Source organism: Sinocyclocheilus anshuiensis, unplaced genomic scaffold, assembly GCF_001515605.1.
Source record: "Sinocyclocheilus anshuiensis isolate Anshui unplaced genomic scaffold, SAMN03320099.WGS_v1.1 scaffold680, whole genome shotgun sequence".
In the NCBI taxonomy this organism is placed as follows: Eukaryota; Metazoa; Chordata; class Actinopteri; order Cypriniformes; family Cyprinidae; genus Sinocyclocheilus; species Sinocyclocheilus anshuiensis.
Genome location: NW_015555783.1, coordinates 759,735 through 773,296, shown reverse-complemented (window position 1 = coordinate 773,296; position 13,562 = coordinate 759,735). Strand labels below are relative to the sequence as shown.

The window sequence follows — 13,562 nt, the reverse complement described above, 5'->3', positions numbered from 1 at the left end:
TGCATGGAATTTACGGAAAAGCTCAACTAAATAACAGCGCTAATAAGTGGGGGGCGTGGTGGCTTTGGCGATCGGTGCTCCAGTCAATCTACTCCACAGCCAATCATGGGCCCCCTCCTTGCTCGGGCCCCGGGGCTTCAGCCCCGCCTAGCCCTATGGTTAAAACGGCCCTGGATGTAGCTGAAAATATGTTTGCATAATAAAGGAATATGCAGTAAGCTGGCAGATAGTGGGGAAGTCGTGGCCTAATGGTTAAAGAGTCGGACTCGTAACCCAAAGGTTGCGGGTTCGAGTCTCGTACCGGCAGGGATTGTAGGTGGGGGGAGTGAATGTACAGCGCTCTCTCCACCTTCAATACCATGACTGAGGTGCCCTTGAGCAAGGCACTGAACCCCCAACTGCTCCCCGGGCGCCGCAGCAAAAAATGGCTGCCCACTGCTCCGGGTGTGTGTTCACGGTGTGTGTGTGTGTGTTCACTGCTGTGTGTGTGCACTTTGGATGGGATAAATGCAGAGCACTAATTCCGAGTATGGGTCACCATACTTGGCCACATGTCACATGTCACGTCACTTGATATTAAACTAAGCAAATCCCTTAAATGCTACAGTACACCTGAAAACTGTCATAAAACTTGTGATGTGGGGAACGTTTCAGGGCCAGTATAAACCCAGTGAAGAGTGACAGGTCCAATATACTAACTACAATATAGGCCTGAAGAGGAAATATCGTGAGTGTGTAAGTGATCTGTACATCTGCCAGACAGCCAGCTGTGATCATTCAGCATTATGGACATTTACATTAGCGCCAGCCATGAAAAAGCTGTTTGAGGGAAAGAGGAAGAGGAATTCCACCTTACTCATATGGGGGCGAAATATGATATCCATTGGAAAGTACTTTAGCGGGATGGGGGAAAGCTATCATAGGAGTGAGGTAATCTGGCCCGCTGCTTCCTGAGGACAGTGCCTTCCACATGTATTCTTATTCTGATATATACACAAATTCTGCTGGTATTTTGACATTTCACTCATTTGCATGGGGCTTGGCCCGGCTCCATTAAAAAAACAAACACAACAACAAAAACAACATGTCCCATTTAATTTGATGGGTCAGAGAGAGGATGGAAAATGGTCAAAAAAGCATAAAAAATTATCTTAATTATGACCATTTTCCTCATTGGTCCGAAAATGGTCATGTATTAAAAAATGTATTTTTTGAGTGCCCCCAAAAACAAATAAAAAAGAACCAACATTGAAAATGGTACTATATTAAAACACTTTATTGTTTTTGGTGCCAAAAATGGACCAATGAAGAAAATGGCCATATATTAATTGACATTTATTGCACCAAAAACAATTAAGAAACTGGTCATATGGTCATTTTTGGTGAAAATAAACAAATAAATAATAACCAATGAAAAATAGTAAATACAAAAATGAAGAAAATGGTCATATATTAGGACTCTTTTTTTATTGCAAAAAAAAAAGGGGCCGGTCTTGACCATTTTCATCATTGGTCCATTTTCTGCACCAAAATTATGAAACCAAATTTCTTTATTGTTTTTGGTGCCAAAAATGGACCAATGAAGAAAATGGCCATATATTAATTGACATTTATTGCACCAAAAACAATTGGTCATATGGTCATTTTAGTGGGGAAAAAAGTACCAGTGAAGAATATTAAAATATAAATGTAAAAAAAATAAATAAATAAATAACTGTAAATATGAACCAACCTATAATGTTAACCAAATAAACTCATGGGTTATAGTACAAACCAACTATAAGTTCTATTATGAATAGTATTCTTCTTTTTCCTGTAGGTAATCATTATATCCAATCAGGAAAGAAAGATGCTATGATCTGTGGGAAAAGCAGTGATGCTGGGTAAGCAACGTGTATCGAATTTTTTCATAAACCTTGGCATTGGCTTCCCTTCAAACATAATTCTCCAAGAGCAGTTGCATGTTTTTTTTACATGGTGAGTTTTTGACAGTCGCTGTCTCACACGTGTGCATTTAGGCAGTGTCCAGAAAACCATGTCTGTATAAAAGCAGGTCCCAATCCAGATTTTGGTTACACAAGCTTTGATTCCTTTGGCTGGGCCTTCCTTGCCTTATTCAGACTGATGACTCAAGACTACTGGGAGAATCTTTACCAACAGGTGCTTTTGTTTTGTTTGTCTACGTAGAGGAAACCAATTTTGTATGATTCTTCTTCTTTTGTGGAACATATAAGATGTTTTGCAGAATTATTTTTTTCTATATGATAAAAGTAGACAAAGTCTAGGGCTGTCAAGCTTCAAAAAGGACAAAAACCCCACCATGAAAGTAGTCCATATTATTTGTATTATTTATTCCAAGTCTTCTAATGCAATATAATGTTGCTGGTGTGAGGAACAGACCGAAAAGTTGCTGTTCCCTGAAAATCTTGCCCTCCATTGTGTTAAAAACTATTGTTTCATGAGAAATCAATGAACCTATGAAGTGTGCAGTTTCTTCTCTGTCTATTTCTGTACGATTTCAATCTGTTCACACAAATCAATCATATAATTTAGCATGTAGCCATATAGACTATTTTATGGTATTTTTGTGGTGTTTTTGTCATTTATGGAGTCTCCATCCACTTTCATTGTATGGAAAAGAAGATAATCATACAGAATTTACATGAATAGCTTCCTATGTTTATCAAAGACGAATCGTGGACTTTTCTTACAGACTCTTCGGGCCGCAGGAAAAAGCTACATGATTTTTTTCGTGCTGGTCATTTTCTTGGGATCCTTCTACCTGGTGAATCTGATCCTGGCTGTGGTTGCCTTGGCATATGATGAACAAAATCAAGCCACTATTGATGAGGCTTTGAAGAAAGAGGAGGAGTTTAATGCCATGCTCCAGCAGCTGATGAGACAGGAAGAGGAAGTTCAGGTCTGTTGGGTGTTTTCATTAAAACGGAGTATGAATACCATACAAATGCTAGTGTATGGTGCCTTCAATGGCAAAGTAATGGGTTTGATTCCCAGGAAATGCATGAACCACTAACAAAATTTATTCTTTTAAAGCATCCGAATGCATGAATGTAAATGCCGGAAACCTTTACAAAACCTTTACTGTGTAAGTATAATCTTGATGCATGATTGCTTGGCAGGCTGCAGCTGAAGCATCCAAGTGTGATGTGCTGAGTGGAGAAAAGACAGACTCTTCCTCAGACGCCTCCAAACTCAGCTCCAAAAGTGCCAAAGAAAGACGCAACCGCAGGAAAAAGAGACAGCGTCAGGGGGAAGGCGAGAAAGAGGAGGATTCCAACAGGGAGGGAACTGATAGAAAGGCCAGCTTCCGTTTTACAGCTGATGGAAAAATCCGGCGCTCATGTGAAAGGACTTACACGTCTCCACATCAGGTTAGAAAAATCTCATCTGCTGTGTGGTTTTATTTGATGCTTACCATAGCAATAAGGAAATGTCATTGCCTTAAACACAGAAGACAATAGTCATATCAGTGTTTGTGAAATCAGAATAATTATGGAAATGTCTTATTGTATAAGTGTGCTATTATTACAGTTTTAGAATAGAAAAGGAAAAACAAACTTTGACATTTTTTGGTAATGAAGAATGAGATTTGAAAGGTGTACAGGAATGATATATAGATGGGTCTAATCTACATATCTGATTCATGATTTAGAATCGAAATGATACTGAACATTTTATTTATATATATATATAGATATAGATTATATATCATAGATAGACAGACAGACAGACAAAGTTTCTACTTTATTCAGCGTTAAAAATTTCTTTTAATTAACGCTGTCATCTTCATTCTTTCAACTATCTGCTTAGTGCTGTCAAACGATTAATTGCGATTAATCGCATCCAAAATAAAAGTTTTTGTTTACATAATATATCTGTGTGTACTGTGTATATTTATTATGTATATAAATACACACACATACAATGCATATTTTGAAAATATTTACATGTACGTATATATTTATATGCATATAATTTACATTTTATATTAATATATTTAATATATAAACGTAACATATTTTTCGTAAATATATACATGCATGGGTGTGTATTTACATGTACATAATAAATATACACAGTACACACACATATACTATGTAAACAAAAATGTTATTTTTATTTTGGATGCGATTTATCGCGATTCATTGTTTGACATCACTATATTTGCTTGACTTTTTGACATTCTTATCATTCATCAAAATTCTCTTTTCTCATCCTTGTTTTTTTATTTCTTTGCTTTGAGAAAAACAAATTTCATCTAAACTTCTTCAAAACTAAAGACATCTATCAACTTTTATTTTTCATCTTCTCAAATTGTCATCTTTCTCCTACGTCATTGTTCTTTTTCACATTCAGCATAATCATCAAAATCAACTTTATCTTCATCATCATCAAGATATTCGCCATTTTTGCCAATTTTGTTCTGTCCAGCCATTGCTTGTCCAACTGACCAGCTGCTAAACTCATAATTTTCTTTAAAATGTTTAGATTGAAAAGTTTTGTTATTGTTACGTGGGCTGAAATTTTGAATTGCAAAGCATCACTATCTGCTACTTTTCTTGAAAATTGTTCAATTATGTAGTAACATCACTTAAAAACTGCTATTGAATACACAGATTGAACTTCAAAATTTTTATTTTTACCATATTTTTGGATTATTACTGTAAAATGAACAAATTAAATAAAAAACAGGATTTCCATGAACTTACATTAGAAAAGAGCAAAAACTAAGGACGATAACATTAGCTATAAATATAACGTTTTAATAATATAACGATAACGACAGAGGAACAAAATCCCTGAAATGATTTTCAATGTTTTTTTCTCCAGCTGATAAACAAAAACATCGACAGCCAATTAATTATCATGCACTGGTGTGGATGCTTATATTAGTTATTGTTATATATGATAATGTGTTGCTGAATTTGGATTGGCAAATTGGATGTAAATTGGGATTTCTTCTGCCATTTAGTCAGATTACGTCCTCGTATGCCTTCATTTCTTTGTCAATGTATTTGTAAGGCTTGTTGTTCTCCTCAGTCCCCCCTGAGTTTTCAGGGCTCAGTCCTCACCCCACGTCGGGACAGCAAAGGTAGCATCTTCAGCTTCCGCGGGCGTGTGCATTCAGAAAACAACTACGCCGACGACGAGCGAAGCATGTGTGAGGAGACGGGCAGCAGGAGAAACTCTTTGTTTGTACCCTCTCGATCCGATCCGCTTTACAGCACTCTTAGCAAAAGCAGTCTGACTCCACGTATACTGTTGCCGTCTAACGGAAAAGCACGGTACGTGGTCGACAGCAATGGTATGGTGATAGTGTCGGGTGGAGCGTCTTCACCCAACTCGCCCTCCGGACTACTGACGCCGGAGGTGTCCAGAAAACGAGCCACGTTTGACGACACTTGCGTAAGCACATATGATGCATGTGCTGTTGCTGCTGTGCAATGCTTAGTTTTAAACTGCACATTTTTATAATAATTTTCTCTTTATTTAACATGAATCTGTGCACCCTTTTTGTTTTTCATTTTTTGCTGACTTTGGGTGAAAATCTGCAGAATTCTGTGGGATTGATTTAAATAAAGAAAGAGCTGCATAAGCAAATGCAAACATTTAAAAAAAAAATTGCAGGGAACTTATGAGTGATCAGATTCACTTTCAGCAGAACTCTGCAGAGATTCCTGTGGATGTTCGTTGCATGCAGATTCTGTGTGTGAGCCTGTGAATCAGGTTGTGACAATGAACAATTTTAATTGTTTTCCAGGATTACAGCATATCATCAGCATGCAAAGACATAAAAATGGGCATTAGTAATGGTACTGAAACTAACATATATTTGAAAATTGATTCATTTGTCAATTATTTTTTGAGTTAATCAATTAATCATATAAAAAAGCAAAATGCACATTATTTTCAGCTTTTTATTCAAAGGTGTGTTAAAGCATGCATTTAAAGCATGTTATTGTACATACTGTCAAATTAGTTAAATTAATTATGACTTTTAAAATTTAAATTGTTGTAATTTAATTTAATTTAACTTTTGTATTATAAAAAGCATTTTACTGTATTGTATAAACATTTGTAATGTCTTGATATTTTTAAAGAAATAATAGTGGCATTTGGCACAAACGAAGACATTCTCAAAGTGGTTAAAATGTCCAGAATGAAATAGCAGTGCTTGCAAGGCAGCAAAAGAATTGTGTTAAACTAAAGGAAAATAACATTTTCTCCACCAGCCATTTTAATTTTTCCAATTCAAATGTAGAAAAATAATCTACAGTATCTCACAGAAGTGAGTACACCCCTCACATTTTTGTAAATATATTATTATATCTTTAACACTGAAGAAATGACACTTTGTGACAATGTGAAGTAGTGAGTGTACAGCTTGTATAACAGTGTAAATTTGCTGTCCCCTCAAAATAACTCAACACACAGCCATTAATGTCTAAACCGCTGGCCACAAAAGTGAGTACACCCCTAAGTGAAAATGTCCAAATTGGGCCCAAAGTGTCAATATTTTGTGCACCCACCATTATTTTCCAGCACTGCCTTAACCCTCTTGGGCATGGAGTTCACCAGAGCTTCACAGGTTGCCACTGGAGTCCTCTTCTACTCCTCCATGACGACATCACGGAGCTGGTGGATGTTAGAGACCTTGAGATGCTCAATAGGGTTTAGGTCTGGAGACATGCTTGGCCAATCCATCACCTTTACCCTCAGCTTCTTTAGCAAGGCAGTGGTCGTCTTGGAGGTGTGTTTGGGGTCGTTATCATGTTGGAATACTGCCCTGCGGCCCAGTCTCCGAAGGGAGGGGATCATGCTCTGCTTCAGTATGTCACAGTACATGTTGGCATTCATCGTTCCCTCAATGAACTATAGCTCCCCAGTGCCCGGCAGCACTCATGCAGCCCCAGACCATGACACTCCCACCACCATGCTTGACTGTAGGCAAGACACACTTGTCTTTGTACTCCTCACCTGGTTGCCGTATATATATACCAGTTTATATATATAAACTGAAACATGCTTTTAACTGGATCCAAAAAATCAGAAATGTATCATCAAGAATAAGATGTAATGTTTCAAAACATGTTTTGTCTTTTATTTATTTATTTATTTTTTCCACATTTTTGTGAAATATCAATCTTAGATGATTTACAGGTTGCATAAAAGAATGATTGACGAATAGCAATATATTGCTGCCTTGCAAACACTAATGAAGCACCATCATAACATTTGTTGATGTATTTTCTGTTGATGTGATCTCTTTACAGTTTGACACAGATGAAGAATATAGACGCCGATGTGATTCAAAGAGATTTTCAAGGGCTTTTCTATATGATCAATCAGCGAGACAGCGAGCTTTGAGCGTAGCAAGTGTCAGCAATACTGACCGTAAGAAGCCCTAAATACCAAACACACTTATGGGCCGATGACACAGAATGTGTTTTTGCTTTGAAAAATGTGAGACTCGGACAGTGGAGTGGGGAAAGAAACGCAAAGTCTCGAGATGCATTTTTAAAAATGTGAATTTATAATTTGAGCGCTGTGTTTTTGGAGTGAGATGCTGCAAAAGTAGCAAGTGCAATGGTCAAACACGTCTGTCTAGCGCATGTTCTCATAGAAAAACTATGGAAAGTATCACTAAGGAAACTAAGAAAAACACATTCTGTGTGAATGAGCCCTGTATAATAAGAAACTCCATGTGAGGGATATTTGTTAGCTTTTTCTCTGTAATTTTAAGAAATAGTTGAAATTGTCATCATTTATTGCATGTTGTTCCAAACCTGTATGACTTTTATTCTGCCTTGTAGCACAAAAGTTTTCAATATTTTCTCAATACAGCACAATCATTTATATATATATATATATATTAAAAAAAAGTTCAGAGACTGTCAAGCTTTAAAAAAAAAATGCAAAGGAACCATAAAAGTATCATAAAAATAAGGCTTGAATTTTGGTGTGGGATTGCGGGCATTGCGCATAATTCCTGCTGGTTCAGTGCAAATATTTCACTGTGAAAGACACTCGGGACAGATGACAGAATGTATCATTTGCACGTGCTTAAGTCTTACCATTTTAAATATTCAAGTGCAAGATTACGCCAAAGAGAACTCGATTTAGTGCTAGCACGCTCTCTGAGAGACGCAGGAACATAAAGCTGCATCTGAAACAGCACGCGATTACAGAATTAAGTTATGTTCTGCGCCCAAACACATACAAAAAAATGCCCATCTTGATGAGTATTTATGTAAACACAGTCCATACTAAACATGATTGGTATATAGGCTATTAAGTGAATGTAAACAGTTGAGAAACAAAACTTATGTGTATCAGTATATGTTAGATCCGTGCATGACATCTTAAAGAGACAGGAACCTCAAAAAAACCCTGCTGCTGTCTGTCATTAATGTTTATTAATACAGTGAAAACTAACCAGTGTTATTTTATGGTTAAATAGCTTCTGTAGCATTTCTGTACCTGAATATTACGGTTACACCTACCTGAGAAACATAAAGCACAGTTAATTTCAATTGTATCTTGTTATTGTATTTGTTTGTCCTGTTTGTTCTTATTTTATTACTGACTGTTTACATGTTTTTTAAGTAAAAAAAAATTAAATTCAGAGTTTGAAATCAAAGTTCATCTTCCTCACAATATACATATGAACATTATAAATTGTAAAACACAAATACACTGCATGATGAAATATTTAGGTTAAATGTAGTTTAAAAATGTCTAAAAAATATCCTAACACTGACTTTAAAATTCCCGCCGTTATGTGACACTTATGGGGGCATAAGTGTCACATAACGGCGGGAATTTTAAAGTCATATAACAATTTTGTTTGATGCTTTTATTTTCTTTTTGAAGTTTGGCAGCCTTAGTTCTCATTGACTTTAATAGTGGCCCTTTTCATTTTTCACAGAAATTCATACTAGTTCAAATGCAGCTTTCAGATTGTCGTCTTCATTTTTTGTTTAACATGGCAGCGTCGGAGGTCTGGAAACAGAAGTGTGTGGACTGCTGGTTCGAGTTTGCAGAGAGTTATCTGATCTGGGATTGCAGTCCCACATGGCTGAAGATAAAGAAAATTGTCCACATGCTTATGATGGACCCCTTTGCAGACCTGTTTATCACCATTTGCATCGTGATAAACACAGCATTCATGGCCATGGAGTATCACCCCATGGAGGACCCCTATATTAACATGCTTACAACCGCCAATGTGGTAAGAACATTTATAGCAGCATTTTAATAAATCATGTACAATACTGTGAGACTTGTTCTGTTATTCTAGAAAGAGTTACTATTATTAGTGTGCAACCCCACTGAAATGGAGGAGTGTGAATTTACTAATTAAAATAATTTAGTACATTAGATTTATAAATGAAAGTGTTAAAACAGTATTTTAACTTCTAAGAATATAAACCACTTTATTTGTAGTGAGGTTTTCTCATTAAATGACTGAAAAAAAGTGATCAATGAATCCACATTACATACGTAATGCCAATCTACATATGTAAAGATTGATAAATCACAATTTAGTCAGTAGGTGTCTCTAGTTTTGTAAATAAATAAATAATAATAATAATTATTATTATTATTATGTTGTTGTTGTTGTTCATTTAAAAAGCTTGAATTGTCTCCTTGCATGCAGGTTTTCATAGCCATCTTTACAGCAGAAATGATATTCAAGATCATTGCGTTGGACCCGTACACTTACTTTCAGGAAGGCTGGAATATCTTCGACAGCATCATAGTTACGCTGAGTCTTCTGGAACTTTGTTTTCCTAGAATCAGTTTTCTTAGGCCATTCAGACTGGTAAGAGTATCTCATTACACCTAATGGCTCTGTTCTAAAACCTATATAAAGGCATATAAGAGGCAGCATAGGTGCCCTTTCAATCTGAGGGCTGTTTCCAATGGTACAATATGAATTGCTGTCTTCAAACTTACATTGTCTTGGCCAAAATCTAAGGCTGTGTCACAATGAGGCTTGAATTTTCACTTGGAACTGCCAACATTTCACTGGCTCTACCTCAAAAAGTATACATATTTAGCAGTGCATTTATATATTTATTAACATATTAAATTCAAATTTTCTTGAGAGAAATTGTGTTTCCCAAGTTTACTTGGGAAATTAACATGCATACATTTTGGGAAGCTGACATGTTATACTTCAACTAAATCAATTTTAGCACCATTTTGCTCATTATTTGATATTATTTATATCTATATATAGTGAACTAATAAAATTAACATCTTGATGTTGTTTAAATTATAGAGAGAAAGAGAACATTCAGAAATTGTGCTGGTGCTTAAGAAACATTTCTTATATTATTATGTTACTGTATGTTGAAAACAGTATTTTTGTGGAAACTAATAAATTTTTTCAGGATTTTCTTAATAGAAAGTTCAAAAGAACGGCATTTATTTAAAATAGAAATAATTTGTAGCATCACAGGAATAAATGACAAAGTAATAACAAAATTAATAATTCACAATATCAATGTTTTACTGTATTTTTAAAATTAAAGACTTGATGGCTTAAGAGACTTCTTTCAAAAACATAAAAAAATCTTAAAGAACCCCAAACTTTTGAACAGTACTTTATATAAACATTAAATAATTAAAAAATAAATAAATAAAACACTACAAACTAAAACTAATAAATTTAAATTTAAGTGAATTTAGGCTTGACAGCATTAAAATATACATCATATAAAATAGTTTTATTTATAAAAATATAAGTGAGATTTGCTAAAGACTATATTTAACAGTGCTATTAAATTATTTTTTAAATAAATATTATAAAAATCACATTTTTTTAAAGATTAACTTTAAATCAGCATTAGATGACTTCAAAGGTAATCTAAATGTAAAACTGCATCTCTACTTGCCCATGCTAATCTTTTATGCCCCTTATTGTCACAGCTGAGAGTCTTCAAACTAGCTAAGTCCTGGCCGACTCTGAACATGCTGATCAAGATCATTGGCAACTCGCTTGGCGCCTTGAGCAACCTGACGCTTGTGCTGGCCATCGTCGTCTTCATCTTCGCTGTGGTGGGCATGCAACTGTTCGGGAAGAACTACAGAGACTGTGTATGTAAGATTTCGGAGGATTGCACGCTTCCTCGCTGGCACATGAACGATTTCTTCCACTCGTTCCTGATCGTCTTCAGGGTGCTGTGCGGAGAGTGGATCGAGACCATGTGGGACTGCATGCAAGTGGCAGGAGAGCCCTTGTGCTTGATTGTGTTCATGATGGTCATGGTGATTGGAAATCTGGTGGTATGTATAGTTAATTTTAATAAATGAGCACTAAAAAAATCTGAATTGTGTCAACCTGTAGTTGGTTTCTTCCAAATTTTGCAGGTTTTGAACCTGTTCCTCGCTCTGCTGCTCAGCTCATTCAGTGCCGACAACCTCGCGGTCCCCGGAGAAGATGTTGAAAAGAACAACCTGCAGATAGCGGTTGGTCGAATAAAGAAAGGTTTTGCTGTAGTTAAGGCCTGCCTTCAGAATTTCTTCCGGAGCGGCTGTATAAGAAAGAGGAAGCCGAAAAAGAAAACCATAGATGGGAACATGATTTTGAGAAACTGCAAGGGAATAAATGATAACTCCAATCACACCTCACTAGAGCTGGTTAAAGGCACCGGCAGTACAGACATGGATAGTGACACAGAGGATTTTATCAGCAACCCAAGCTTGACCGTCAGTGTCCCGATCGCTGTCGAGGAGTCAGACTTTGAGTGCCTCAACACTGAGGATTTCTGTAGCCTTTCTTCAGACCTAGAGGATAAAGAGGTAAGCTTGCTGTTTTCAGTTTTTTTTTTTTTTTTTTTTTCAGTTTTCATTTTTTCAAACCTCAGATTGACCAGGGAGATACGCAGATATGAAGTCCCCTTTGCATATACATTTTTAACCCTTGTGCATCCTTTTTTTCATCATTTTGGCTGTGTTAATGCAAACAGAACCAATTTTGTCACAATTATGTATTTTTATTGTTGTTATTATGATTCACTCTCATTTCCTTTCATACCTAAAATAGGTATAAAATATAGCTACACTCAGGACCTTAAAGGGATAGTTCACCCAAAAATGAAAATTACCCCATAATTTACTCAACCTCAAGCCATCCGAGGTGTTTATGACTTTCTTCTTTCAGACGAATACAATCAAGACGAGTTATATTTAAAAATGTCCTGGCTCTTCCAAGCTTTATAATGGCAGTGAATGGGTGATATTCAATAGTCCAATAGACATACAATAAACTGCATCCATCCATTATAAAAAAATTTTTTAATGCATCTTTAGTGTAATAGAAAAGAGATTTGATTTAATTCTAATATGCTGATTTGCTGCTCAAGTAACAGTTCTTATTATTATCATCAGTGTTGAAAACAGTTGTGCTGCTGTGGGATTTTTTTTCTGAACATTTTGATTAACAAAGTTCAAAAGTACAGCATTTATTTGAAATATAATTTATTTTGTAATATTAATATTGTAATAAATGTATTTACTGTCACTTTTGCTTAATTTAATACATCATTGCTGAAAAAGGGTGTTAATTTATTTTTGTTTTATTATTATAAAAAAAAATCTTACTGACCCGAAACTTTTGAACGGTAGGGTAATATGTGAGTCAGAAGCATTTCTGTTAAAACATTGATACATTACATAATTCAGTTTTTTTGTCATTTAATGGACAAAGATAAAGTGTATGGTTTTGCATCCCTTCTCTATGAAAATTCCCACAGTATAGGATGTTATTAGGGTTTTGAAGTCATTGTATTTGGGGACAGAAGTGAAATACCAAGTTGTAATGCACTGAAATAATTGAATAAATAATGGCATATTGTTAATTTGAACCAGGTGAGCAAATGTGAGCGACATTTGACATGGCACTTAAATGACTGAAATTATCAACATTTGTCTTTAGACACCAAATGGGTTTTGTAGTGATCTGATCTCAGTGCATCTTAGGTGCATATACTCCTGGCTTTTGATGTGGTCAAGTGTAATCCGATTGTTATCCGATCATTGAAAATGCATTAATTTTCAAATCTCTTCAATCACTTCTCTTTAATCACAAATCTCTTTTCTATTAGAAGGGGACCCTAAAGTCTGTTTGACATCAGACTTGACAAGTGGTTTTCCGACACCACTTTCACTAGTGCACTCTAAAAAATACTGGGTTAAATATAACCCAGCGCTGGGTTAAAAAGGGACAAACCCAGCTATTGGGTTGTTTTGACCCAGCGGTTGGGTTGTTTTGAACCCAACGCTGGGTCAAAACAACCCAATCGCTGGGTCAAAACAACCCAATCACTGGGTCAAAACAACCCAACTGCTGGGTCAAAACAACCCAATCACTGGGTCAAAACAACCCAACTGCTGGGTCAAAACAACCCAATCACTGGGTCAAAACAACCCAACTGCTGGGTCAAAACAACCCAATCACTGGGTCAAAACAACCCAATAGCTGGGTTTGTCCCTTTTTAACCCAGTGCTGGGTTATATTTAACCCAGCATTT

General features: G+C 35.9%; 1 protein-coding gene across 1 annotated transcript in view; it reads left to right on the top strand.

Annotated features, from left to right (window-relative positions):
• The window catches only part of LOC107674776 (sodium channel protein type 1 subunit alpha-like), a 49,204-nt gene that overhangs the window by 8,552 nt on the left and 27,090 nt on the right, over positions 1-13,562 (top strand). The window contains exons 7-16 of the mRNA XM_016468878.1: positions 1,820-1,883; positions 2,019-2,160; positions 2,714-2,920; positions 3,141-3,392; positions 5,062-5,427; positions 7,296-7,416; positions 9,015-9,253; positions 9,683-9,847; positions 10,960-11,316; positions 11,401-11,832. Of these exons, the coding sequence (XP_016324364.1) occupies positions 1,820-1,883; positions 2,019-2,160; positions 2,714-2,920; positions 3,141-3,392; positions 5,062-5,427; positions 7,296-7,416; positions 9,015-9,253; positions 9,683-9,847; positions 10,960-11,316; positions 11,401-11,832 (2,345 nt within the window). The remainder of the gene's footprint in view (positions 1-1,819; positions 1,884-2,018; positions 2,161-2,713; positions 2,921-3,140; positions 3,393-5,061; positions 5,428-7,295; positions 7,417-9,014; positions 9,254-9,682; positions 9,848-10,959; positions 11,317-11,400; positions 11,833-13,562) is intronic.